The sequence below is a fragment of the Bombus huntii genome, chromosome 17 (genome assembly GCF_024542735.1).
Source record: "Bombus huntii isolate Logan2020A chromosome 17, iyBomHunt1.1, whole genome shotgun sequence".
Taxonomy (NCBI): domain Eukaryota; kingdom Metazoa; phylum Arthropoda; class Insecta; order Hymenoptera; family Apidae; genus Bombus; species Bombus huntii.
The window spans coordinates 2,503,120-2,529,270 of NC_066254.1; the positions used below are offsets into that span (position 1 = coordinate 2,503,120).

The 26,151-nt window shown below is 34.9% G+C and overlaps 4 protein-coding genes and 1 long non-coding RNA gene across 18 annotated transcripts in view; 2 read left to right on the forward strand and 3 right to left on the reverse strand.

Annotated features, from left to right (window-relative positions):
* The window catches only part of LOC126874974 (trafficking kinesin-binding protein milt), an 85,811-nt gene extending 82,349 nt beyond the window's left edge, over positions 1-3,462 (forward strand). For all 8 annotated transcript variants that reach the window (XM_050637534.1, XM_050637529.1, XM_050637530.1 and 5 more), the window contains one exon: positions 82-3,462. In XM_050637534.1, the coding sequence (XP_050493491.1) occupies positions 82-567 (486 nt within the window). In that variant the 3' untranslated portion in view covers positions 568-3,462. The remainder of the gene's footprint in view (positions 1-81) is intronic.
* Positions 2,416-4,424, reverse strand: LOC126875021 (uncharacterized). Of its 2 annotated transcripts, none has more exons than XR_007693187.1 (2): positions 4,229-4,424; positions 2,416-3,952 (listed from the first exon to the last, which is right to left on the reverse strand). It is a non-coding gene; the product is annotated as an uncharacterized LOC126875021 (long non-coding RNA). The 2 variants fall into 2 exon arrangements; XR_007693188.1 differs by having other exon boundaries at positions 4,082-4,229.
* Positions 4,425-13,490: 9,066 nt separating this feature from the next.
* Positions 13,491-17,375, forward strand: LOC126874904 (glucose dehydrogenase [FAD, quinone]-like). 2 transcript variants are annotated; one of them, XM_050637394.1, is made up of 3 exons: positions 13,491-13,847; positions 14,372-14,542; positions 14,930-17,375. In XM_050637394.1, the coding sequence occupies exons 1-3, from the start codon at positions 13,664-13,666 to the stop codon at positions 16,417-16,419; spliced, it is 1,845 nt and encodes a 614-aa protein (XP_050493351.1). In that variant the 5' UTR covers positions 13,491-13,663; the 3' UTR covers positions 16,420-17,375. The 2 variants fall into 2 exon arrangements, with proteins under 2 accessions (XP_050493351.1, XP_050493352.1); XM_050637395.1 differs by lacking the exon at positions 13,491-13,847 and adding an exon at positions 13,859-14,118.
* A 2,930-nt stretch (positions 17,376-20,305) lies between these two features.
* LOC126875054 (glucose dehydrogenase [FAD, quinone]-like) overlaps positions 20,306-26,151 on the reverse strand; it is a 31,393-nt gene continuing 25,547 nt past the window's right edge. For both annotated transcript variants that reach the window (XM_050637670.1, XM_050637669.1), the window contains one exon: positions 20,306-23,682. The gene's annotated coding sequence lies outside the window, so the exon portion shown is untranslated. The remainder of the gene's footprint in view (positions 23,683-26,151) is intronic.
* LOC126875055 (glucose dehydrogenase [FAD, quinone]-like) overlaps positions 20,306-26,151 on the reverse strand; it is a 30,572-nt gene continuing 24,726 nt past the window's right edge. For all 4 annotated transcript variants that reach the window (XM_050637673.1, XM_050637671.1, XM_050637672.1 and 1 more), the window contains one exon: positions 20,306-26,082. In XM_050637673.1, coding sequence (XP_050493630.1) covers positions 24,581-26,082 — 1,502 coding nt within the window. In that variant the 3' untranslated portion in view covers positions 20,306-24,580. The remainder of the gene's footprint in view (positions 26,083-26,151) is intronic.

Here is a 26,151-nt window from a genome sequence, read left to right on the forward strand (position 1 = left end):
ATTATATATTTTATCTTTATCTTTATTATATATTATTTTATGAATTTGATTTATGCTAATATTTCTTGTATTTTCCAACAGGCAAAGAGAAAACGACCCGAATTATCCAGATCAGATAAAAAAGCTCTTACCAGTATCCGTTTGGTTGAGAAACTTGAAAGAATAGGCATTGACACAATAATGGCTTCAACATATGGTTCATCTTTCTCCCCATTAGTGTTACAAGGTTCTTTATATGCCAGGCATGGTAGTGTAAGCCCCATGGCTCAGTTAACTTTCCTGAGAAACTCCATGAGTGGGAATCAAGAGAAACTTTCACCTTCTTCCACTGCTAGTGATTCCTCGACGACAAAACGAAATATAATTGATAAAAAACAAGACGAGTCTATACCAAACAGAGAATCTAGACAAAGAAGAACTAGTACTAGGGCTATGAGATCTGATCTCGGACAGGTGGTTACATCTGCTGCAGCCCCTGTTACGTCTGCAAAAGAAACTCCTCCTACGCAATCCGCTTTGGGAAGTATTAGCTCGCTGCTGTTTGGACGAAAGGGTGGATTACTTTGAAACCACTGTTTATTGAGTATTGACTAAATTATAAAGGAAAAGCCAGATAAGTTTTTAACAGAACGTAATATACGATTGTCGGAGCGGTGATAAAATGAACAATTTACTTCATTTCATCTGTATCACAGTTGTTTTATCTAAAAATGTCGATAAAAATCTCTATTTTATTCACAGACAGTTCACGATGTAGCTAAAGAGAATACAAAATTTAATTTTTTAATGTACCAAAAAAAAAGAAAGAAAAAAGAAAAAGGAACGAAGTTAAGTATCATACACAAGCTTACGTACCATTAATTATGTGTCCTAATATTAAATCTTTGCGCTCGAGGACTTTTTCAGTCGGGCGAAGTAGCAATTCGAGATGATTTAGCGCATACGTTACACGTGCTAGTGTACTGCTAGTGTAAAATGATTTTATACACTAATTGACGTACGAAAACATTATATTCTAATAATATATATATATATATATTTACATCTTTGAAAATATGATTTTGTAATAATTAATTTCTGTATTTCTTTGTATCGTACTTTATGTATGTATCGTACTCGTGCATTCTTGAGTACAATTGATCTCATTTCTCAATAGCTCAAAATCAAGTTCATCTTCATTTGAACTAATTTCACTTCTGAAAATCATTTTTTAGTACTTCTAAATTATAACACTTTTGCCATGATCGTCAAATCCGAATTAACATCGGAGACGTTGATAGAATTATAGTTTTGGAGGGATTTAGGCTTAAATATTTTATCTCCATTTTAAAGTGTAATACTTTATACTTCCTAACAAAGAATATAAAGAGCTAAGTCGTATTTACGACTGTCGCCTCTCACTCGTCACTCGAGTTGCCGCACGAAACTCCGTGGCGACCGAAAGTCGCCTTTCGAGCACAAAGGATTAAAATTGGAAGTAAATTGAATATGTTTTTATTTTATAGTACTATTTTATACAGAACAGAATAATACGTACGTTTACATTATAAAGATACATATTTAGTGTCAAGCTTGAGAATCTGATGTTACTTAATATTATTCTTCTTTTGTACGCACTATAATGTTATTGTTCGACACTAATTGACAATATCCTTATTTTCAATTTCTGTGAAATATTGTGAAGTATCGCATCGCTGGCCAGTACTATTTAAATTAACTTAACATTCCTACATTAGCTATTTTTTTCGCTCTTCTTTTTAAGTTTCACTTTTGATACTATATCTTTCTTCTGTGTGAATATTGAGAAATATTTGAAATATTATTTGTTTAGACTATAAATTTATAACTCAATATTTTTAAATATTTGCATGGAAAGGTATTACATGAAAAACGATGTAACGTATTCCTAAAATTACAGTATTATATTTGACTATAGAAATATTTAATTTAAAGCTTTTAAATGATCATTTTATCAACGCTCCGACATATTGTAATTACGAAAATAATTGAGAACCTCCATATTTTAATTTTACACAGCAGCTATTTTACGTTTATTAGATTAATTTTTAAATGATTTGTTGTACATAACTAATTCATATGTGAAAAAGAAAAATCTTACTTAATCGAAGAACAAACCAAAAAATTGTAAATGATTATTTTTGGTATCTATTGTTATGTGAATATCAATGTAGAGGCGCGTGCGAAAAAAAAGTAATTTAAAATTATTAATTTACACATATATGAAAATCAAATGGGTATTAGGGAGGTGTATTATGTGAATTAATTTACATTGTATAGAGAATAATAGCATATTGTAGTTAATACTTAAAATGACTTAGAACGTTGCAATCATGTAATACGAAATGTTACATTACTCAATGCGATTTTTATCAGTAATGACATTTCTTGTTACCATTGAAATAGTCGAAACATATTTTTTATGTGAAATTTTTTTTAATATTGTGCATTATTCTTTTTAGTTAGAGTAATATTCTTCATTTTAAAGATTATTTGAATCAAAATTGATTCATTTCAGCCGCGTCACTTTGATATATTTATTTATCTTTTATGCCAAAGTGTCCAAAAAAGAGAAAAAACGAGACAGTTACCAAAAAAATGCAAGGTCAATAATGCACGTAAAAGAATATAAATGACTTCATATATAATAACATGATAAAACAAAATTAATTTATAACATAATGATTCAGATTGCGACAAGTAAATATGATCACACTAATTACTATTTAAAAAAAAGAGTAAAAGTCGCAGTGAATTTTCTAAGCGGAGCACAATTTTTAAGAGCAGAATTTTTCAGGTGCTTTAAATAGTATCAATTTCGTTTAATTAGCTTAAGAAATTTTATCGTTAATTGATCAATTATATCTAAGATTAATTAGTTAATTGTGTCACTACTGTCGGTCTTTAACAAAAAGACCTTACAATTAGTACCGATGATTAATTAATTAGTCATTCCGTATTTGTCGATTAATTGATGGGTTGTCATTATGAAATAACCACGAAAAATTTTTATATCCCTTCATTAATTCTTTATTCGATAATAATTACTTGTACATAATTAATAATGAATTAACTATTGCCTAATTCACAGGTTGTGTTCATTATATTGATTGAAAGCAGTACAAAGAAAGAATGACTATCTTGAATTTATATTTCTTTCCCTTTGTAAAAATGCGGAGATGAATTGTCCAATAATTAATCGATCAATAATTGATCAATTATTTTTGTAAATAATAATCTGAATTGTTCTTTCGTTTTGTCTCTCTTTTTTTAATCTATTATGGTTAAAAAAATTGATTGCAATGTATTGAGTGAGTTTGACAATGAGATGCAATTTCACCCAATGAATTACCTCTACCTTGTATCATAGAAAGGATTATTTAGCAGGCGCAGTCTTGTACATAGAGGAATACAGATTAATAAATTAAATTGAAAAAAGTCTTACACTGTTTTGATATTAGCTCGTCCGAAAAGTTTCTTTCGTTTTATAAGAAAATAATAGATGCACAACATTTTCCGTTTTATATTATTTTATCGAATTACGTACGATCCATTTTATTCTATCAAAATAAAAATCATAACGTTCAACAGATTAGATTTCATGTTTGTGTAAAGATGCATTGTTGTAAAAGACGGGTCTGTAAAAGAAAGACACTTTTCGGTCAACCTAATATATACAATTTTGTCCCGATCTTAATTACTGAATTAGATTCCACGAGTAAGAATTATGATGCTCATATTTGGTCCAAAATTTTTATTGCAAATTAGATTCATATGTCTTTTATATGTCCTCTAATGTGACATGCGAGCACGAGCAATTATGGTAGCGAGCACGCCACACGGCTGAATACTCGAGCGAGAAGCACCGAACTTCATTTTTAACGTGAATCCGATCTTTATCGGATCTATACAGGTTCTGACCACTCTAGATTACCTGAAAGGTGTAAAAGAGGCATAGTGAAGAAGAGAAAAGGATATTGAATTCCACAAACAATAATACACTTTTATTTATGATACCAAAGGAAAGAAAAGAGAAATATAATAATTGATATGGACGACTCACTCTAGACGCTCGTTCGTTCATCGTTACCGTGCTATGCACTCACATTCACACACTCCTCTCGGTCTCGTAATATCGCTAGCCGCAAAAGTTACGTTAAAAGATCGCTGTCTCAACTCGCGTCCTAAGTTAACGCACAATTGTACTTACGCCCTACTCGAGCTTTATAACCACTGGACGAAGCACCACACTATCCCACGAATTCCGGCCTATTATCTTTCTACTTTTTACAGATATGTGCCATACACGCGCGACTTATTACAAACGTCCGCAACTCGTAGCAAGAAATTTGTGAATTCGCGTTACCGACGGTCACAACTTAATTAATTTACCGACACTTTTCTCCTTAATTAAAGCACTATTAAACTTAAAACACTATTAAAAGCACTATTTGTCTTCAAACGTTGTTTATTATTTCACGATTACTTTTGTAGCCCTTAAATATACATGTTATAAGAAGTATACATCTTACGCCAGTTCGGGTACACGGCTAAACAGATGAATGGCACGGTGCGTGATCGGCAGATAACGTGTAGACCAAGGGGTTAAGGACGACACGTAACACGTAATACATTCGAATTTTATATGAAATGGTTTTTCGTACATAATAAGTAATTTTGCAATACAGTAAAATTTCGTTTATATGAATCTGTTGGAGGACAAGTTGGTTCATATAACCAAGTCGTTTTCATAATAGCAGTCTACGTATTTGTCCCCAGCATCTATGATTTGTCATTCAGTTAATAGGAATTCTTGTGAGATTTTGAAACAAGAGTGAGAGAAGAAAGGATGTGCAGGAAGGAAGACGAAAAAGAGTGTTTCGTCTAGGACCTGCTAGTGAACTCATCAATAAAGATATCCAGCAAATCCCCGCGATATGAAAGGAATCAACATAGCCTAGCAGCCTACTTAGTAAACATAGGAATTATCAATCAAAATTCAATCAAAATAGCACATGTGAATGTGAGAAAGATATCCAGGATGTAAACCACATCTTATAGAGATACTCACTTTATGCAATCAACCGAAATTAAATGATTAGGAAATAAAAAGAATCAAGATTCATTTCTCCACAAAAAATGGGACCTCTCCTGCAATTTCTAAACACAAACATCATTAAAAATTAAGATATTGATCGTATAAATACAACTATGGATTTGAGGTACATATAGCAAAATATCAGTAACTAAAGAATGACAGTGTTTAGATAATCACACACAAACAAAAGCCACAACAAAGATACATGCAGTTACACACAAACAAAATCACACATTGTTCTCACAATAAAAAAAAACGATATTGAAATGACGAAATATAAACAAAATTATACGGTTAAAACAACTTCAAGACAGGTTAAGCTAAAATTAACGTAGAATAAACTACCAGTAAAACAAAACAAATGTGCAATTTAAAAATCTCTAAGTTAGGTTATATTTGTATCTACTTGTACGTAGTAAGCAACGCAGACTGAATAAATTGTGATACTAGCACGAGTATAAATTGTTAATTATTCTTGCTACATATTACATTAACACATGTTAGTAAAAACGGGGAAACTGTAGAGATGCTAACTATCCTCCGATCTCGATGATTTTTGGATATGTTGTAAAGCATTTTGCAGGACATTTTGAATAATATTTTCTTATACAATTAAGAGGTAGACTCGCTTAGTTTCCGAAATATTCGTCAAAAATTGTTCTTATTACTACAGTGAATTTTTCCCATAGTTGCGCGTTCGCGATCGTGTATGCGCCAGTATTGATCACGATCGTATATACAGGCATGGAAACTTTAACGAAAGAGATATAGCTCTTAGTGATCGGACGATGTTGGTTGTCTTGTCTGCAATAAGGCGCATCGATCTATTTCGATCTACCATGTTTTACAATTATAATTGTAAAACATACATTATAATCATAAGTATTTGATAAAAATATACTTCAATTCAATATGCCGTGTTTATGCATTATGTCGAGGTACAGAACCTTGTCTGTGGTTTATAATTCCTTTTATCCATTAGTGTTCTTGTATCTCTTATAAATTATTGGAATATATATTGTATATTATGATGAGATATTGAGTTTTAAAAGATTTTTTTAATAATACATATCGAATTCTTGATACTAGTTACAGATATACTAATAGAGAGGTTAGTTTATACTAGTCTATACGTCTATATAGTTGGAAACGAAAGCAAACTCTTTGTGTTTAATGGCATGGTACAGTAGAAAATGATATTTTTTAAGTCAGTGATCGTTCTTTATGAATTCAGACAATGCGACAGTTACTGAGAGGCTGCCTCACAAATTGTAGTTGAACATTTGGTTCGAAATGTAAACTTACTGCGGATATCACTACAGTCGTCAACGCTAAAATGAATCCTTTATTCTCTGAACATGTTTCGATACTATCAACGAGCAACTCCAGCACATGTGCACAGTGAAACTTTCAGGAAAGAAAAGCTTCTCTTCAAAAGGGAAAGATTACATATGTTTATAAACTAATTTATTTTTATTGCTTTCGCGAATGTACTTCATACTAACGTAAATGGAGCATGAATTTGTCATTTAAAATTCTTTTTTACATTTACTTAACACTAGGTTTACGGACGTTTCGGGTAAACGAACGGGTGAACAAAAATACACATTTTATTTTTAAATCGATTTATCCAAATTGAGTCTGAATTGAATAATATTAGGCTTTACATTTAAATAAATTATTAGTAAGTAAAAAGTCTTTTTCTCTAAATTATCATGGAAATGATGACAATAATATTAACGATATAGGGTAATCATATTTATTGAGTACATTTTTTACAAATATACTGAATTTTGTTTGTGCATTTTCTCCATATGATCTTTTTGCAATATATATAACAATTATTGCTTCTTGTTTTTGCAGTTGCCCACTTGGAAGCTTTTTCGCACTTCTGATCTTGAAATGAAAAAATTAGAATTGAAATGAAATGAAGCGTTTGATCTTTGACAAATGTTTTCATGATATCTTTACGTAATATCCACACGCTTATCGTCGCCAAATCTAAAATATTGAAAAATATTTGAAGAGGCCATTTGAAACTCCCTGCTTTTACATTATACTTGCGTGCCATCTGGTCGACCACGTCCACACCAAACTTTGTTTTATTATAAAAAGTGATGGTTTGTGGAACACGTTCATAATTGTCTTCTACTTATACATCTGTATGTTTGGTGCTTACAATGAGAACTTTTACGTTAGGTTTACTTTTATACACAGTAAGCGTACAGTTTTCTGATTTATATAAATGTGAGGAAAACAAAGTCATTTTGTGCGTTTTTTCTTTGAGCATCGAGTTTCTAAATCAATCGAACGATCTAAAATATATTTTGTTTGGTTTCCAACTGATAACCAACACTTAATGCCAAATTTATGAAGTTTATTCAGCATATATTGCGTAAACATGTATCGGGCTTCCGTTGAAAATAATTAATTCATTGAGGTATTTTGTAGATTATAACAAGGCTGGTTACTACTTATAAATATGTCTCATATTTCGAATATCAGCGCGAATTTATGTGAATAAATTTATGTGATCTGTCGGAAACTTCTAACGATCTCGCTTCATTTGTGTCCCAGCCATATATAATTTTTAGAAAATTACATAACTCAGCATTTGTGATTATCCAGTTTTTTTAAAAACTCGATAGGTCTCGGTTTCAGTGCAATATTCCATTATGTGTCTCTCAATTATCAATTCAAAAGGTCTAGTTAGACATCCTACCCCTAGATCAGCAATTTCAATTTCACCCATTACATTTTGGGATGAGCTTGGAATGCTCGTCCTTTCATCCTCGGAGTCAGAACTAGGAAGAATACCATCATTTCCTTGTTATGACGTAATTTTAAGAAGTTTTCGTCTTCATTATTCGAAGATCCTTCTTCACTCACAAAGCTTTTCGCCTGTAACGTATAATATCAAAACATTACGAGCTCAAAATATGCGGTTCGTTAAAAATAATTAAAAATATTATGAGGTTCAGTGTCTAACAAAAAAAATTGTTTTATTTTAAGAACGAAATGATAGCACATATACAATAAGAAAATAATAATTAACATAAATTGTGACTAACAATAATTACTTATCAAACATACATACTTATTTAATAATGGGTATATCCCCCTTTATTTTCTATTACTTCTATTGTACGATTTAATATCGATTTATATAGTTTCTGGATATAATTTTGACTTAACGTATCCCCCATTCGCGTACAATTGCATTTTTTAATTTCTAGCGGGACTCAACAACAAACTTTGCAACGGTTTCTGTACCGTGACTTGCTACACAAAGACCCTATCCTATGGAAGGGCGACAGCAGCGCTGTGGTTAGCGTAATCGGTTACGAACATTCCAGACCCAGGTTCCGGTACTCATAGTCCTGTTTTTCACGATTTGTAGAAGAGAAGAAAGGGGCGGTCCTAATGGTTGGAAGAACATTCCCCCAACCCAGATAAAGATAAAAATCTTATACGCCAGCGGTACCTATCATAACCTTATATACCTCAAATTTTTGTACGTGTCATACTGCTTTCCATTCGCGTATACGCCGTGAATAATTTTTGCCCAGCAATTTTCAATAATAGGGTTCAATAATAGGGTTCAATAAAAGGGTTCCGGGAGCGTGCAGGCCATGGCAAAATAGATATATTATTTTCATTAAAATATGATTGGACCAATTTTGATGTGTGTACAGATGCATTACCTTGTTAAAAGATGTAATCAGATCCAGAAATGCGTTCTACACGATTATTTATTTGTTCTTTGATTAAATTTATGTATCGAACGCTATTCATTCTCTCATTGATGAACTTGATACTTGTCATCACTGGCCCAAACCATCACGCTGCCTCCTCCCATTTGTCATCGAATTACTAACGTTGTCTCTTTTCTTTTTGCCAGTGATAACTGTTGCTGTTTTAGTTAAAAAATTTGCTTTTTTTACTATACGTTGCTTTTTTTTTATTATACGTTACAAACGAAAAACATTAAACATACCATTGAGAAATTGAAGATAGCACACCTGGACTATCTTTTTGATCAGGAGCGTATCTCTTTACTTTCAGTGTATTCCAGAACTGTCTACAATAACTGAAACTTTTACAAACAAAGCAAACATATAAGGATTGTTTATGAAATTTGACGGGTTTCGTAGAGATAGATATACTACATACAAATTTCAAAAATTAAAAAGCTTACGAAAAAATAATTATGTGTATGAATTCTTTGGATGAAATGATTAATTTATGATGCAAAATGGTTAAAATTAATGCTATGGTTTTTGGGGTATTTCATATCGAAGTTTGAAATTCGTCTATTTGGCGGGCTCTGTGGACCTAGTGCTAATTTCAAGGTTATATTGTAGTGTTCTTCTTTTACCCGTTTTTATTGGTTAGCATGAAATTAAATGGCGACATGTAATCAAGACTGCTAAAGTAGCAAATGTTAATATGTGATGCGTAGTGTACGTCACACGATGATACGAAGTGACTTGAACGGGGCAACTTATGAAAAGCAACCAGTCACATTACTGCCTTCCACAGTTGTGTACCTAACTTTGGATTTGGAAGGACTGCATGAAACCTGCGTGGCATTGATGCGATTAAGGGTAAACAAATGTGAAACTCAGCCGATATTTCAGACTATATTTTATAATTTGTCGTAGTGATTGCATTTTCTTTATAAAATAACGTCTTGATAATTCACGTTTAACATAGTCTCACGTTCAATTGGGTTTTGAAATGAGTTTAAATTAACCTGGTTATTTGATTACATTAGCATCGAGACCACATGACAGTGCTCGTGTTTTTTAACTTTTGTGAGGAAACTTGTGTTTTGTTTATCGATGTATATTGTGTATTGTGTACGTATATTGTAATTGTTTATCGAAGTATGAAACGTTAACTCCTTACGTTATTTTTAATTCTAATTTGTGTAGCTTGGAATAGTAATATACAGTAATTCTCAAACGATCGTCCTATTACTTAAGGGGGTGTCCTGAATTAGAATGTTCTAAAACAGCGTCTTTTTGTGATTTTTTTTTTTTTTTTTTTTAGAAGGGAAAGGAAGAAATGAAGTTATTGAATTTTGAAGTATGGTTTGTATATATTTAACGAATGCAAAAAAATTTTTTTAAAGTAAAAAAAAGAATTACACCTCGTAATTCTCGACTAAAACAAAAAACCAAAAGAGGCATAAATTATTATATATTTTTCTTCTCGATGAACTAAAAAAAAAAGGCAGAAAATAGTGTGAAATTAAAAATTTTGGCGGGTTTAAAGAAAAAATGTGTTTTATAAAAAGAAAAAATAGACTTTAAGGTGCTACAACAATTATTTAAATAAACTTTTTGACGAACTTTTTTAGTTCATCGAGAAGAAAAATATATAATAATTTAATCCTTTTTTTGGTTTTTTGTTTCAGTCAAGGATTATGATGTGGATCTTTTCCACCGATTAAAAACTGCAGCCCATGAAACAGGTTTAGAAATCTGTTATAATTTTTTTTTTACTTTAACAAATTTTTTTGTATTCGTTAAATATATGCATGTCGGAGATGGAAGGACAGCGAGATTTCTCGCCCGGAATGTTGGGAAAAACCTCAATACCCTAGTCCAGACTTTTACTATAGCTGCACTTAAGTAATAAAAATAAGAAACAGTTCTAATGTTCCAATCTGGCTTTATGACGATGGGTTCGGGTTCAAGGTGACATAGTGAGTCACTAGACGTAGCCACGGTCACGGGAGGGACGTGTATCTGACAGAGGTATGAAAAGATCATATGGCTTTCCTTAAAAACAAAGATTGACCCGAGAAGTGGGGACAGGAGTATATAAGGGCAATTTCTTTTGGATTAAGGGAAAGTTAGTTTGTTAGTTAGTCGTTGGACGAATTGCTGATTGGGTTATCGAGAAGTTACCCGAATCGAGTATTACGTTGATACTTGTCCTCCCGTGGACCGTGGATTCGTCATCGAACCTGAATTCGTTGTCACCATCATCCAATCGTCATTACTCATAGCCTCTTGTAGTGTCCACATTCGTACTGATAAATATTAGCTACACTCCGACATAGAAAACCATACCTCAAAATTCAATAACTTCATTTCTTTCTTTCCCTTCTAAAAAAAAAAAAAAAAAAAAATCAAAAACGCTGTTTTAGAACATTCTAATTCAGGACACTCCCTTAATCGTTGTCATTAAGTGTATTTGAAATACAAAGATACCATATTGCACCCTAAAAATTAAGTCAATCTTGAAATCTCTTACTCTTGCCGAAAGATTATTAAAATTATGCAAATTATTACGGTATCTAATAACATCTCAACATTTCTAAAAAATAACATTTGTTGCAGCTGTGTTATAGCTGTGCTCATTTGGCATTCACAGGCAATTACTATCATAAAAATATTTTGGAAACAACTCTCGGTCGGTAAGGTCAATTTGTATTCACTTGACAGAAGCTACAACGCGAACGATCTCCGCTGATAAACTCGAGAACACAGTTAAAGGTAAGCGGCGAAAACTGTAGACAGAAACATTAAAAGCAAGTGATACAATTACACTCCATACTTTGTCTGATTTTCAGGTACAAGTATTTGCAACAGACTGAGATATAACAACATTAAATGGTATACATCCGGTGAATCCCTCAAAATGTAACATAATTTACTCAAAACATTCTTTAATACCACCATTATATAGAGTTATTTTAACTAATAATTGTATTTTCTAGCTGATATTTGTGAGCAGTATATTTCCTAGCGCATATTTGAGTGATTTATTTTCATGCGAATTAATTCTAACGTACGTATATGCTAAATAGGAGGCACGTATATATTTATTTGATGCATATTTATAAGTTTTTTTGTTACATATAAACTATGAATAAAACAGATGATAATAAGATAAATGATGAATAGAAACAGAATAGTTAATTAGAATTGAGTATTCAAGGGATCGCTAGCAAAGCAGCTTTGCTATCTTTCCTTTGAATTTGATCGGTGCACTCTTTTACGTTTGAGGTTCAATCCACGCACGTATTCTCAAAATCTCCGCATTTTCGCTAATATTCGATTTTTCCGTTATTTCTGATCTTCTACATCATAAGATATAACATTCTCGTATATGTTATAGGTTTTCCAATATCTGACAGTTTTATTCGCCATTTGTGTACATGTCAAATAGAGAATTGTTTAGAATAGGATACAACTCATCAATTTGGATGATACCGAAACATTTTGTCAAAACAAACATTCTGGACAACTTTTTACTACATCTACATACACCTGTCACTCGACATTAGTTTTCAAGGTATAAAGATATTTATGTTTAATATGTTTTATTTAACAATTAATTTTACAAGTTTTTCTTTGTAAACAATTTCTCAATAAATAAAGGTATATATCTGACACTTTCGACTAATTGAAGGTCGGTATTAAGTGCGGCATTCCATGCATCAATCAGTTTATGGAGTATTATTTTGTGCCATCCGCTATTAATACAGTCCAACCTATAAGCCATTAATCAATTTCTTTTTCATATTCGTATAATATTAAAAATAGTTATCTCTCTCACTAGTGAGTTCTGTTTAATTCGGTCTATATGAAAGTGTGGTCGCTTGTTCCAGGAGAAAGTATGGTCGTAACTTAGATGTAATTGAATTTTTTTGCCAACGCCTTAGAATCCAAGGCCAAGCATTATTCGAATCTATGATGCTTACTTTCTACGGAATAATTACCATAAAAGAATATTTATGTGTTGGAGAAAAGTAAATCGACATTGTAACAGCCAGATATCAGTAAATAGCTACAATAAACAAATAAATTAATAAATATATCTTTCAAATTAAATTAGGGTAAAAAAATGTAACAAGCCCGGGTGAAGGTTTACGTATCATTATGTTCGAGATTACTGAATGCTTAATAGTTTCCATATGGATGCTGTCCAACGAGTTTCTTTGATACATTTAGTGCTTTGTGTAACAGTTAATTCCAGATATTTATAGATCCAATTTCCATTACTTATCAGCTATAGTACATTTTTACTTATCAAGGTCATGATCTTTTTCTCTCAGAGGAAGAGGATCAATTTTGCAGGAACAATTTTTTGAAGAACTAAATATAAACTGCATCGAAATCGTCTCAATATATTTTTCTTATATATATCCTGTAGATATTAAGTTAAAGACGCGCTAACATCACCCAAATGCGCATATTAATTACACATTTATATCTTAATACTTTATAAGTCTAAGAAATTCTAACCTTTCTAGAACGAATAACATTATGCGCGAGAATTTAGCAGCTTTTCAAACATTTTTTTTTTATTTATTTATTTGAATTTTACAATTTGTCCAGTAGGACATGCTTCTCAAACATAGCAGTATATGTTGTTATGCATTTGAAAAGGATTTATTGTGTGCTATGGTCAATGGGAAAACTCGCGAAGTTGCCCCTAGTGGCCACTTGCAGAAGTTTATGAAAGATAATTGGTAAACTGTTATATCTTAATGTTACAGTTCGATAAAGAAGATCGGAGACGTATAAAATGGATGTCAGCCGCAATATTCTCAGAGGAGTCCGATCAGAAGTGGCAAGATCGATGTTTTCCATTCTTTTAAGCCTATCGCTATACGCCATATATTCGATTGTCAATTATTCCTCGAAGAATCTTCCTTCCGAATCACTCTTGCCATCTTACGATTTCATAATCGTAGGCGGTGGTTCTGCAGGTACGTTTTTTCATGATGTCGATAGAAAATTACATCATAAACGAAATGAAAGTATGAGAAAGAAGCGCGTATCTGTGTGTTTTCACGCGAGATGGAGCGCTTTATTATCCATATAATAAAGTAACACACAAATCTAACAATATACACATCTCGATTACCCATTACACCCTTCTTTTAGCCGCTCTATCTGTTGTGCAGTACATTTAATGCCGTTATGCGTGTTGTATATATTAACAAGGAAATTTTAACTTCACCTTTCCTGCATATAAAAGTAATTTAAGTTTATTTTATAATATGTTATAAATATATATTACATTATAAATATCGTATAAATTATACATTATTGCAACATATTTTAGGATTATCACGAAATCCATTTTGTGGTATGAACTAAATATTTTTCCTTTCTCGATAATTTCATATTAAACCACAAATTTTTGAAATAAAAGTATTTCTAATGTTTGAGTAGATTGATGTTTTCTTACTTATGTTCTATAATGTTCTGCCAATTTACATGATTATAGGAGCCGTGGTAGCGAGTCGGTTGTCCGAGATAGAAGAATGGAACGTACTCCTCTTGGAAGCAGGTGGCGATGGAAGCGTTATATATGATATTCCTGTTACTGCCCCCAATCTACAGCTCACCGAGATCGACTGGAAATACACGACGGAACCCAGTCCAAATTACTGCAGAGGTAATTAATATCAAATAATATTAATGTATGCATAACTTTACATCCTAATAAATATTAATACCAGAATTACCCAATACGTCTATATGAGTGGCGGGAAAATTTTCGTTTTCAATATTAATAGTTCATACATATATCTGTAGCAAGATTAACACAGATTTTTGCTTAAATAGTTAAATAATTGTATAGATCTATTTAGTTTAACTAATATTATTTGAATTATACTGACCTATATATAGAATATTTAGGTACATTTACGTAGTTCTAATGTTAACTCACAAACGTTAATCGGCAAATGATCTTATCGTCGAACGCGACGAGATATAAAAACGCAAATCAATCACCAACCAACATTAATAATCGATTACGAATTATTATTATTAATAATAGCGATGAAGGAGGGTCGTTGCCTGTGGCCACGTGGCAAAGCAATCGGAGGCAGCGGCGCGATAAATTACATGCTCTATATTCGTGGTAATAAAAAAGATTACAACATCTGGGAACAACTAGGCAATCCAGGATGGTCCTACAAGGACGTTCTAAGTTATTTCAAAAAATCGGAAGACAATCAGAATCAGAACTACAGCAAGACTCCGTATCATTCGACGGGAGGTTACCAAACTGTCGATGAAGCACCTTGGCGGAGTCCAATGGGCAAGGCGTTCCTTCAAGCAGGACGAGAAATGGGTTACGAGAATAGAGACCTTAATGGAGAACGGCAGACTGGCTTTATGTTTCCTCAGGGGACCATTAGATATGGCAGCAGGTGTTCCACGGGGAAGGCCTTCCTGCGGCCTGCCAGCGCGCGTAAGAATTTACACGTTGCTATGCACTCACATGTTACGAAAATTTTAATAGATCCGTCGTCAAAGAGGGCTTACGGTGTACAGTTCTTTAGATACGGAAGGACGTTGCGCGTCCATGCCAGCAAGGAGGTGATAGTTTCCGCAGGATCTATCAACAGCCCTCAATTGCTGATGCTGTCTGGAATAGGTCCTGAAGAACACTTAAAGGAACACGGGATACCAGTGATTCGGAATTTAAGCGTGGGTCATAATCTTCAAGATCACATATTTGCGGGAGGCGTTTACTTCTTGCTGGATGAAGAAGTATCGTTGCCAGAGAGCAATTTGTATGATATTCGATACTTGCTAGAATATGCCTTATTCGGAACCGGCCCATTAACTCTCTTAGGAGGACTCCAAGGACTAGCTTTTATCAATACCAAATACGCGAATGCCTCGGACGATTTCCCAGACATACAAGTGCATTTTGGGGTATTGAGTCAGAACACCGACGGCGGCACAGTTTTTAAAACTATTCAGGGTCTGTCCACAGAATTCTTCGAAGCTGTGTATGGGAAGTTAGTCGGTAGAAACTTGTGGGTGGCGCTTCCTACGCTTATAAGACCGAAAAGCAAAGGTGTTATCAAGCTTCGAAGCAACAATCCCTTCCATTATCCGCTAATTTATCCCAACTACTTCGAAAACCCGGAAGATGTGGCGACATTGGTAGAAGGAATTAAGTTTGTGTTCGAGATGAGTAAAACTGCATCATTTAGACGTTATGGAAGCACATTTGTACCGGTACCATTTCCTGGCTGCAAGAATATTCCTATGTATACCGATCCATATTGGGAGTGCACGATCAGATTCTATGCCTCGACTCTATATCATCCAGTGGGTACTTGCAAGATGGGGCCTAATTCGGATCCAACGGCTGTAGTAGACCCTCGGCTTCGAGTTCACGGAGTCACCGGACTTCGAGTCATAGACGGCTCGATTATGCCAAATATAGTCAGTGGTAATACCAATGCTCCGATTATCATGATCGCAGAGAAGGGTTCCGATATGATAAAAGAGGAATGGTTGATGAAATAGGATACAGAGTGAGTAGCTGTTCTTGTAAATTGACTTAAAGCGGCTGCTACTGTTTATTACATAGTGGACACTTGTAATTATAAATTCAATGTAAATGCCCATTCTATATTACGTTACGAACTTAGCAAGGAACAAACACTTCAAGAAGAAGGAGCTGTACGACTTCACCTGTTACGTACTTTTATGTGTTCTGGTTCATTTCTTACATTGCCGTTGGAATTCAGAACTTAAGTGTAGTATCTGTTACGTCGGGCGACCCTCTACCTAGACTGGGCCATTGTAACGTCAATTCACATCAGAGACCAGGCCACACACCGCGGACAGGATGGCACCCAGATGTCTGCACATCCTTGGCGCGCACCCTCAATAGTCTTAAGTACCCACCAGGGCTCTTGGAATTTTCATAGTTAAGGTCCTTCGGACCAAGCGAGTATTTCTTGTCTTAGATTTCCTTTGCGTTTATTGTCTACCATGTGTTAGCATAGAAAGTTGGTTGGTGCACCAACTGTCTTATTATCCAATCGGAGACGGTGTCTACTGCCCTCACTTCCTTAACCAAAATTGTCATCAACAAATCCGATAGTCCCGTGTCCTTAGACACACCCACCCCTAGCCTTCCTCAGACACAGTATCGTCAGTAAAGTCACTTATTCTGTATCCTCAGAATAGTCAACATATCTTTACCGGTCTCTACCCTTATAACAGTCGCGTACCTAACGTATCATTGTAACTAAGTCTTACATAACGTGGTTGGAGTGAATTGTGATTTATTTTAATTCAGTGTGTATTACATTGTGGTTGCTGAATTCATAATAAAGTTTAATTAAAATAAAATTAATAGTTGTGTTACGATTCAGCTATATTATTTCATCAACCAACCCTTAAGTTTACGTGACACCATACACCGCGGGCCAGACGGACACCAGATGTCCGCTCATCCTTGCTGCGTACTCTCAACAGTCTTAAGGACCCATCATAAATCCCATTAATTTGCTAGCTAAGGTCCTTCAGACCCAACAAATATCTTTTTTCCAAATCATTTCTAAAGACTATTGTCTACTACGGCTTGACAAGGGTAGGGTCCACTAACATACTAAATTCAGTTATAAGAGCCTTGCTCTAGTGAGCACATCTATCTTATCTTCGTGCGACAAGTTATTATCTACGATTTATACCTACTCAACAGTAGGAAATATATAACTTATAATTCTGTGAATCACAGTGTTATACTAACTGAATCACTCCTATTATCTTAACCGAAATCAGGGGATCGATTAACTCGTGGTGTCGATTACTATAATCGTAACGGGAATTTACGACTCCCGTTAATGTCTCTCCTCGCGATTGGTCGAAAATACAGTATCATTGACAGATTGCCTATGAAATATCGTTGAACCATAAACCATGTTGCAGGGAAGCTTAAGTGCCGATAGGCCAAAAGGGTCTGGAAACTTCAATGGGCCGAACGACCTATCAATGTGTCGTCGATCCTTTGGTCGATTAGTTAGGCGGAAAAAAGGCTTATGTGACCATGGTCGCGGAACATGTACGTGGTGGAGCTATGAGAAAAGACAAAGGGAGAAAGACGAATTAACAGGCAGTCGTTAGTTGAGAAGGAGTGTTGTCAGGGTTGTCGAGGAGGATGGCCCTTGCCTAAGAGAACGCAGGAGAAACACATCGTGACAAATACTATCAAAAAGCACATGTTGGTTCAATATTTAGTTTTAAGGACGTCGAAGACGCATTAGAAGCATTTAGTGGTGATAAAAGTGAAAATGTCGATCGATGATTCGAGTCGTTCGAAGAATTTGCAGACACATGCATGTGGCCAGAAGCACAGAAGGTAATTTATGCGAGGAAACTATTGAAAGGATCAGCAAGGATATTTTCGAGTTTCGACTGCCATCCTAGGACTTGGCATGAGTTGAAACGAGGACTAATGAAAGTGTAGCGGCACATGAGTCATCCCCCGACGGTACTCCCCCGACCACTATAAATAAACGAAACACGCTCTTTAGTAGAGTCAGTAATCAGTATTGAATAATCATTACCTAGTATCCGTATATCAAGTAGCATTGAGCGAACGACGACTAACTCTGTATTCTGTACTTAGAACGATTTTAATATATCTGACCATATCAAGTATTAACTAGTTTCATCGTTTGAAACAACACGTTTAATATCAATCACAAAATAATTCTCAAAGAAAATTAATGGTTGGTAAGTACATCAGAGAAAACAAAAAAGAGAAACGATGAAGCATGCCTGGTTTACATGTACCGCATGCTCGAAATAGCTAGTCATGTGGATATAGAAGAGGAAGCAAAGGTAGAATATATCATAGACGGAATAATAGACAAAGAGAGTAACAAGTCTATACTATACGGCACTACGTCAGTCAAGGGGTTAAGGAATAGATTAGTTATCTACGAACAACAAAAGTCGACTGCGAAGCCGGTCAAAACCGGAAACTGTTAATTGATATGGGTTTGGGGTTATTAATTAATCGATTTAATAGATTTTTCCGCCTCGTACAACACGTCTTAACACACAGAATACACTCGGTCAATTAACACGTGTTCCACTTCTAAGACAAAAGAGCGTCGTTGGAAGTCGTACCAACTTAGCTTGTAGTAACTAGCGATCATGCCAACCTAACATTTCTCAACAGAAACAACAAGAAGTACAGTCAATCTGAAAATGTGAAGGATAAAACGTGTTATAATTTCGATGATAAAGAACATGTAAGTGCAGATTGTCCGAACAAGTCGAAAGGCCCTAAGTGTTTTAAATGTAAAGGGTACGAACATATCGCATCGAAGTTTTTTTTTTATTATTTAATTTGTACTTTACAATTTGTCCAGCTGGATATTTGGTAAATTTTTCTAACTTAATTGCTAAATAACATGTGGTTGGCTACCCTCAGCGGGATACCATCTTCGAGTTTGACTATTTTATTTCTTTAGTGAGGTTAGTGGGATGTTTTCTCTTTAGTCTTCTATTTTTTTTAAATTTTGCTCGCTTCAGCAGCTGGTTTGGATGTATCTGCAATACCTGCCGATTTCTTTTTTAATCGTTGGTATTTTTAAGTCTTTGCGTATATCCTCGTTTCTGACACGGGGCGTTGACTATTGTTCTCAGTATCTTCGATTGCAGCGACTCTAGTTTATTTATGTGGCTCATTGCTGCTGTTCCCCATAGCGGTATTCCGTACGTCCATATTGATTTTATTATCGTTTTGTAGATTTTTAGTTTATATTATATGCTCTGTTTATTTTCTAGTTTCGACTAGTCGGCCAGTACATCTGTCTTCTTTTTATCCGTATTTTGTCTATAATTTATTTAGTATGTTGTTTCCACGTCAATTGTGTGTCTAAGTGGAGTCCTAGGTATTTAACTTGCCTTAGTGTAAATGTAATATGGTTGCATTTATTGGGGTTTGCTTTTATTTGTTTATCTTGTAGCCATTTTTTTATTTTTGTGATATGCTCTTGTAGTAATGTACCTGCTGTTTCTGGATTGGTATGCCTGACTAGTACAGCTACGTCGTCCGCGAATGTCACTATTTTACTGTTGGTAGTTGTTGATATGTCGGCCGTGTATGGTGTGTATAATATTGGTCCTAAAACGCTTCCTTGCTATACCCCTGCCTTGATATCTTTTACTTCAGAATATACATCCTTTATTTTTACTACAAAGGTTCTGTTGCTTATGTATGATTTGAGTGAGTGATGGATTTGTTCCGGGAAGTGTTTTTTGATTGTTTGTAAGAGACTTTCATGGTTCATTTTGTCAAATGCTTTCTCAATGTTCATGAAGTGCAATCTCATTGTCCTGTACAGTATCGTTCCTTTTCTATTGCTAATAAAATTTCATTGATTCATGATTATTGCTGGTTTTTGACGATCATATATTATTTTCTGTAGAATTTTGGAAAACATAGGAAGTAGTGATATTGGTCTGTAAGACACAGTTTGGTGTGGGCCTTTGGCTGGTTTAGGTAACATTATGATCTGTGCTAACTTCCGTAGATCAGGAAAGTATTGGATTCTTAAAATTGTATTGGATATTGAAACGTATTGTTTATGGGGGAAGATTTTACCATTGATTAGAATTTCTGGTGCCTTATTGTTTTTTGTTTTCACAATTATGATTCTAATTTCTTGTGGTGTTGTATTAGGTATGGTGTAATGTTTGTTAGTTGGAGTATTAGTATTTTATGCATCTTCATCTGAATGACATTTTGTTTTACTGTTGTTACTATTATATGGAGTAAATGTGTTACAAAGATGGCTGGAAAATTCTCCAGCTTGTTCTTCGTTGTTTTTGACCCATATGTTTTGTGTTTTTCTGATTGCTGGGATTATTTTTATTGGTTTCTCTATTTTGTTTGTGTCTTTCCATAAAGTGTATTTCCATAGACTGTATCAATTTTGAGAATTCGTTATTATTATGATCTTTTATTTTACTTTTTATTTCCTTTGAGAGATTGTTTAGATGTTTTTTGTTTGCCAGATGTTCTATGTTCTTGCCATTTTGCTTTAATTTTGTCAAGGTTGTCTGTTGGAATTATTTTTGTTTACTTGTTGTTTGATTCATAATTAGTAGTTGCTCATGCTGCTTCTTGTATAATTTCTGTCAATGATATTGCCTGTTCAATGTGTTCGGGTGTTTTTAGTACAATACTGCAGTTGATTTTGCACTCAATTAGTTCTTTAAATGTTTACCTTTTGGTGGTTTTATTGCAAAGCTGGATTGCTGTAAAGTATTGGCTTACTTATGTATTCTATTAATATCAGTGTATGATCAACTAAGCTCAAGACTGGGTGTTATTTTTAATTTGTTTAGACCTCTTATAACTGAAAAATCAAACAAATCAAGTATTTTGTTTAGATCTGTCGACCAGTATGTGGGTCTTCCTGTGGATAATATGTTGAGATTACTAGTTCTAATATATTTTTAGTGTTCTACCTCAAGATATGTTAATTTTTGAGTTAATATTTGTCACCTAAGGATTGAAAATACTCTTCCCATTTTTGTAATATCACTTTGTGTCGTGGTGGTGCATATACTCCTGACATCTGGAAGTAATTGCTGTTAGTTTGTATTGTAACGATGGTTGCTTGAATGTATTCCTGACTAATTTGACTATGTATATGATGTTTGCTAGCAACTTACTCGAGGACGGTTAGCATCCTTCCTTACCTACCAACCTAGTAGATTAACCAATTAACAGCGACGTCCATTTCTCTCACTTTCCTAACGAAAACTTTCCTTAACGAATCCAATGATCTCGTATCCTTAGATACAGATCCATCACAGTTTTCCTCCGCAGCATCATCGTCACAGAAAACACAGTTCCTCGACGTATCATGAGCAGTCATCATCTTAACTTATAGCACGTACTCTGCTCAATCACTATCTTAACTCGATCGGTATCATTCGAGTTGTAACCGAGAAGCGTGAATCGTTAATTGTAATCGCGAGTTCTACGTAAAGTGTCGAAAGCGAGCATTGTTAATAAATATACTGTTTAAACATTTCCGAGTGTTTCTTTGGTACCCGTCACGTCCTATCCATCTCATAATTTTAATACGAGCGGATCAGTGTGTGAGAATTGGAGCGCCCAAATTAACCGCGGTACGCGCGCGGACAACACGGATGGTTGCGATGAGGTTTTGTAGGATTTACAGAGTATCGTGCGAACTGTACAGGCGAACAAACAACGGTGGAACGTCGAAAGGTTTCTTAGTATCTTCCAACGTGATTTCGAAGATGAATGCAAATGAAGTAGCAGCCAAATCGAAGTTGTTTCGAATTGGTGACGAGATCATTCAAGTTTGTAGACGTAGATTGCGTGGTATGTCGATCGTCGAGGTTAGGAACGCGTTAAAAACATGTTCGGAACTCGTAGAATTGCAGATAGGCAGAGAATCGACTTTCGTTTTAGATGAAGAGCTAGGTAACACGTGAGACGATTTCTTGTATACTTATACAAAATAGTTTACATATTTTATATACTTTTCCCACAATATTATTGTTATAGAGAAATGTTTTACTTTCGAGGGTCCGTTGTTGTAGACCATTGCAGTTCTAAGCTGCTACTTTCAGCGTGTCCATTTCTATCTTTTACTTAACATGTTTGTAAGTAGTTGTAGCATAACCATAATTTGTTGTGTTTGTTGTCAGAGTACTGCATTTTGCTCACTTATCATTCTTATACTTATATTTACACTTACACTTACACTTACACTTATACTATACTTATTTCAATATAGTTTTCTGTTACAATCCATTCGTTCCTTCATCAGTTAACCTCAACATGTGTAATTCAATATACACATATACATATGACTGATGCACCTGAAAAATATTCACGCGATACAAATCGTCGCTGTATCGAGCCTGAAATTGCTTAAGAAATGTTCCATATTTCTCAAGAAGTGAAAAGAAGTAACAGGTTCCCGAAGAAGCTGAAAAATGGATGGGCATGGCTGGACAAAAAGCAGTTCAGTCATCGAGGACAGGTAAGTTGGCTAGTATTCGCCGAATGCATCAAATGAATATGAAGAAAATGATGAACATTATGTGGAATATTTGCTGTGGAAGTTGTTGCAGATGAAGTTCAATCCGTCACTGCTAATGACATTGAATATGATCTTAAATTGTTTAAATACTGTTTATATACTGAAGCATATCTGGCATTTTTAGATTTTCTGTTACAGATATTTACATGCTTTAGCACATTGTTCCAGAGTTGCCAAATTTTAATTCATTGTTTGTTAATGGAATGCCATAGAGTTTTGCAGTCGACAGCTGGTAATTTCTTTAGTATGATACTGATATGATTGAAAATAAAAATTTGCATGAAATAGATGCTTCCAATCAAAGTGATTTACTCCTTCTGAGGTTATATTCGTGCTCATATATGATTTATATAATTTAATTATAATTGATATAATATTAAAAATTAATATAGAAAATATAATTTATGTTTGTGCTTCCGAAGGAAATGCGGGAGGCGTTATGGGAGTTGTTAAGGAAAATATGGAATGGGGAGGAGATACCAGAAGATTGGAAAAAAGGAGTAATATGCCCGATATACAGGGTGGTTGGTAACTGGTGGTACAAGCGGTAAGGGGGTGATTCTACGCGAAAAAAGAAGTCGAAAATATAGAATATTTAAGATGGGTCTATCTTGTTGATTAACGAGTAACTAATATTAATGTTAAACCATATCTGGTCTGCAGGAAAATTAATTACCTGTTCTAGCAACATTTCCATTTGATTCAGCGCGTTTCGTTGTCCGCCGAAACCAAGTGCGTATTTGCTCAAATACAGCAATGATCCAGTAGTTGCTGGCGCATGATCGACAACAGTGTGTACACGCCTTAATAATTGATGAACAAAGTTTTCAACGTAATTTCCTCATTTTTCATTTTCGACTAGTTGAATTGCCGAAATTTTGTAACGTCTATGGCCCAACTGTCTGTACGCAGGTGACAAAAGAACCAACAATCTCTGAGGTCAGCAAAAATGCTGCCAGTATTTTCATCAGCCATAAGTTTAATCTATGTAAGAGTTGACCATAAATTGAATTATAGTAAAAAATAATTCGATTCTTGTACTTATCTAATTTTATTCTAAAGCATTCTGTAATTTATTATTTATAAAAGTAGACAGGATGCTTCGACTTTCTTTGTCTGTACCACTATAATAAACATACATACAGATATTGTAAATTCACATTGTTGCGCTATTCAGAAAGTCGACTGCATTCTATCAAATATGTATGTACAAATCATATCCACAGGATGAAGGAAAGAAATTACGAAATATAGTACTCGACGTCTGTAACAATTTTTCTTCATCGACGCTATGCTTATCTCACACTATACGTTTCGATTGCAATGCAATATATCAACATCAAAGGAACGTAACAGGAAAAATGGTTGAACCACTGCTTTACTAACTGTTTGTTCCCCGATAAGTTCGGATAAACAGACTATATTCTGACGCGAATTCCGCTATTCGCAATATACGATGAAAATATATTTCGAGTTCATAATTATACGTTTCTATTATGCAATAAACAATAGCAGTCGCTGTAAATTAATTTTCAAAAACTACTCACTTATTTGAGATATTACAAAAAAATTATTCATTGTAAACTCCGTTTCTTGAACCAATCCTCTTTTACCATATCGGCACCCTTCTCTGCGATCATGATAATCGGAGCATTGATATTACCACTGACTATGATTGGCATAATCGAGCCGTCTATGACTCGAAGTCCGGTGACTCCGTAAACTCGAAGCCGAGGGTCTACTACAGCCGTTGGATCCGAATTAGGCCCCATCTTGCAAGTACCCACTGGGTGATATAGAGTCGTGGCATAGGATCTGATCATGCACTCCCAGTATGGATCGGTATACATAGAAATATTCGCGCAGTTAGAAAATGATTTCGGTAAAAATTTGCTTCCATAACGTCTAAATGATGCAGTTTTACTCATCTCGACCACAAACTTAATTCCTTCTATAAATGTCGCCATATCTTCCGGGCGTTCGAAGTAGTTGGGATAAATCAACGGGTGATCGAAGGGATTGTTGCTTCGAAGCTTGATAACCCCTCTACTTTTCGGCCTTATAAGCGTGGGAATCGCGGTCCATGCGTCCTTATTAATAAACTCCCCAAATGCAGCATCGTAGTGTTCTCTATTCAGACCGTAAATATATCTAAACACTCTGCCGCCGTCGGTGTTCTCAGCCAATGGCGCAAAATGCAGTTGCATGTCTGGGAAATCGTCGGAGGCATTCGTGTATTTGGTATTGATAAAAGCTAGTCCTTCGACACCTCCTGGCTCTGACAAAGGACCGGCACCGAATATGGCGTATTCCAGCAAATATCGAATATCGTACAACCTGCTCTCTACCAACGATACTTCTTCATTCAGCAAGAATATAAGGCTTGTCACAATTATATGGTCTTGAAGATTATGACCCACACTTAAATTCCGAATCACTGGTATCCCGTGTTCCTTTAAGTGTTCTTCAGGACCTATTCCAGACAGCATCAGCAATTGAGGGCTGTTGATAGATCCTGCGGAAACTATCACCTCCTTGCTGGTATTGACCCGCAACGTGCTTCCGTCTCTAAAGAACTGTACACCGTAAGCCCTCTTTGACGACGGATCTATTAAAATTTTCGTAACATGTGCGTGCATAGCAACGTGTAAATTCTTACGCGCGCTAGCCGGCCGCAGGAAGGCCTTCCCCGTGGAACACCTGCTGCCATATCTAATGGTCCCCTGAGGAAACATAAAGCCAGTCTGCCGTTCTCCATTAAGGTCTCTATTCTCGTAACCCATTTCTCGTCCTGCTCGAAGGAACGCATCAGCCAGTGGTGTGTGCCATTTTGATTCTTCGACAGTTAGGTAACCCCCTGTCGAATGATACGTAGTCTTGCTGTAGTTCTGATTCCGATTGTCTTCCGATTTTTTGAAATAACTCAGGACGTCCTTGTAGGACCATCCTGGATTGCCCAGTTGTTCCCAGATGTCGTAATCTTTTTTGTTACCACGAACATAGAGCATGTAATTTATCGTGCTGCTGCCTCCGATCACTTTGCCACGTGGCCACCGGCAGCGACCCCCCTCCATCGCTGTAGGCAGAATTTGCGATAAAACATGGAAGACGATGCGAATAATACGTAATCGATTATTAATGTTGG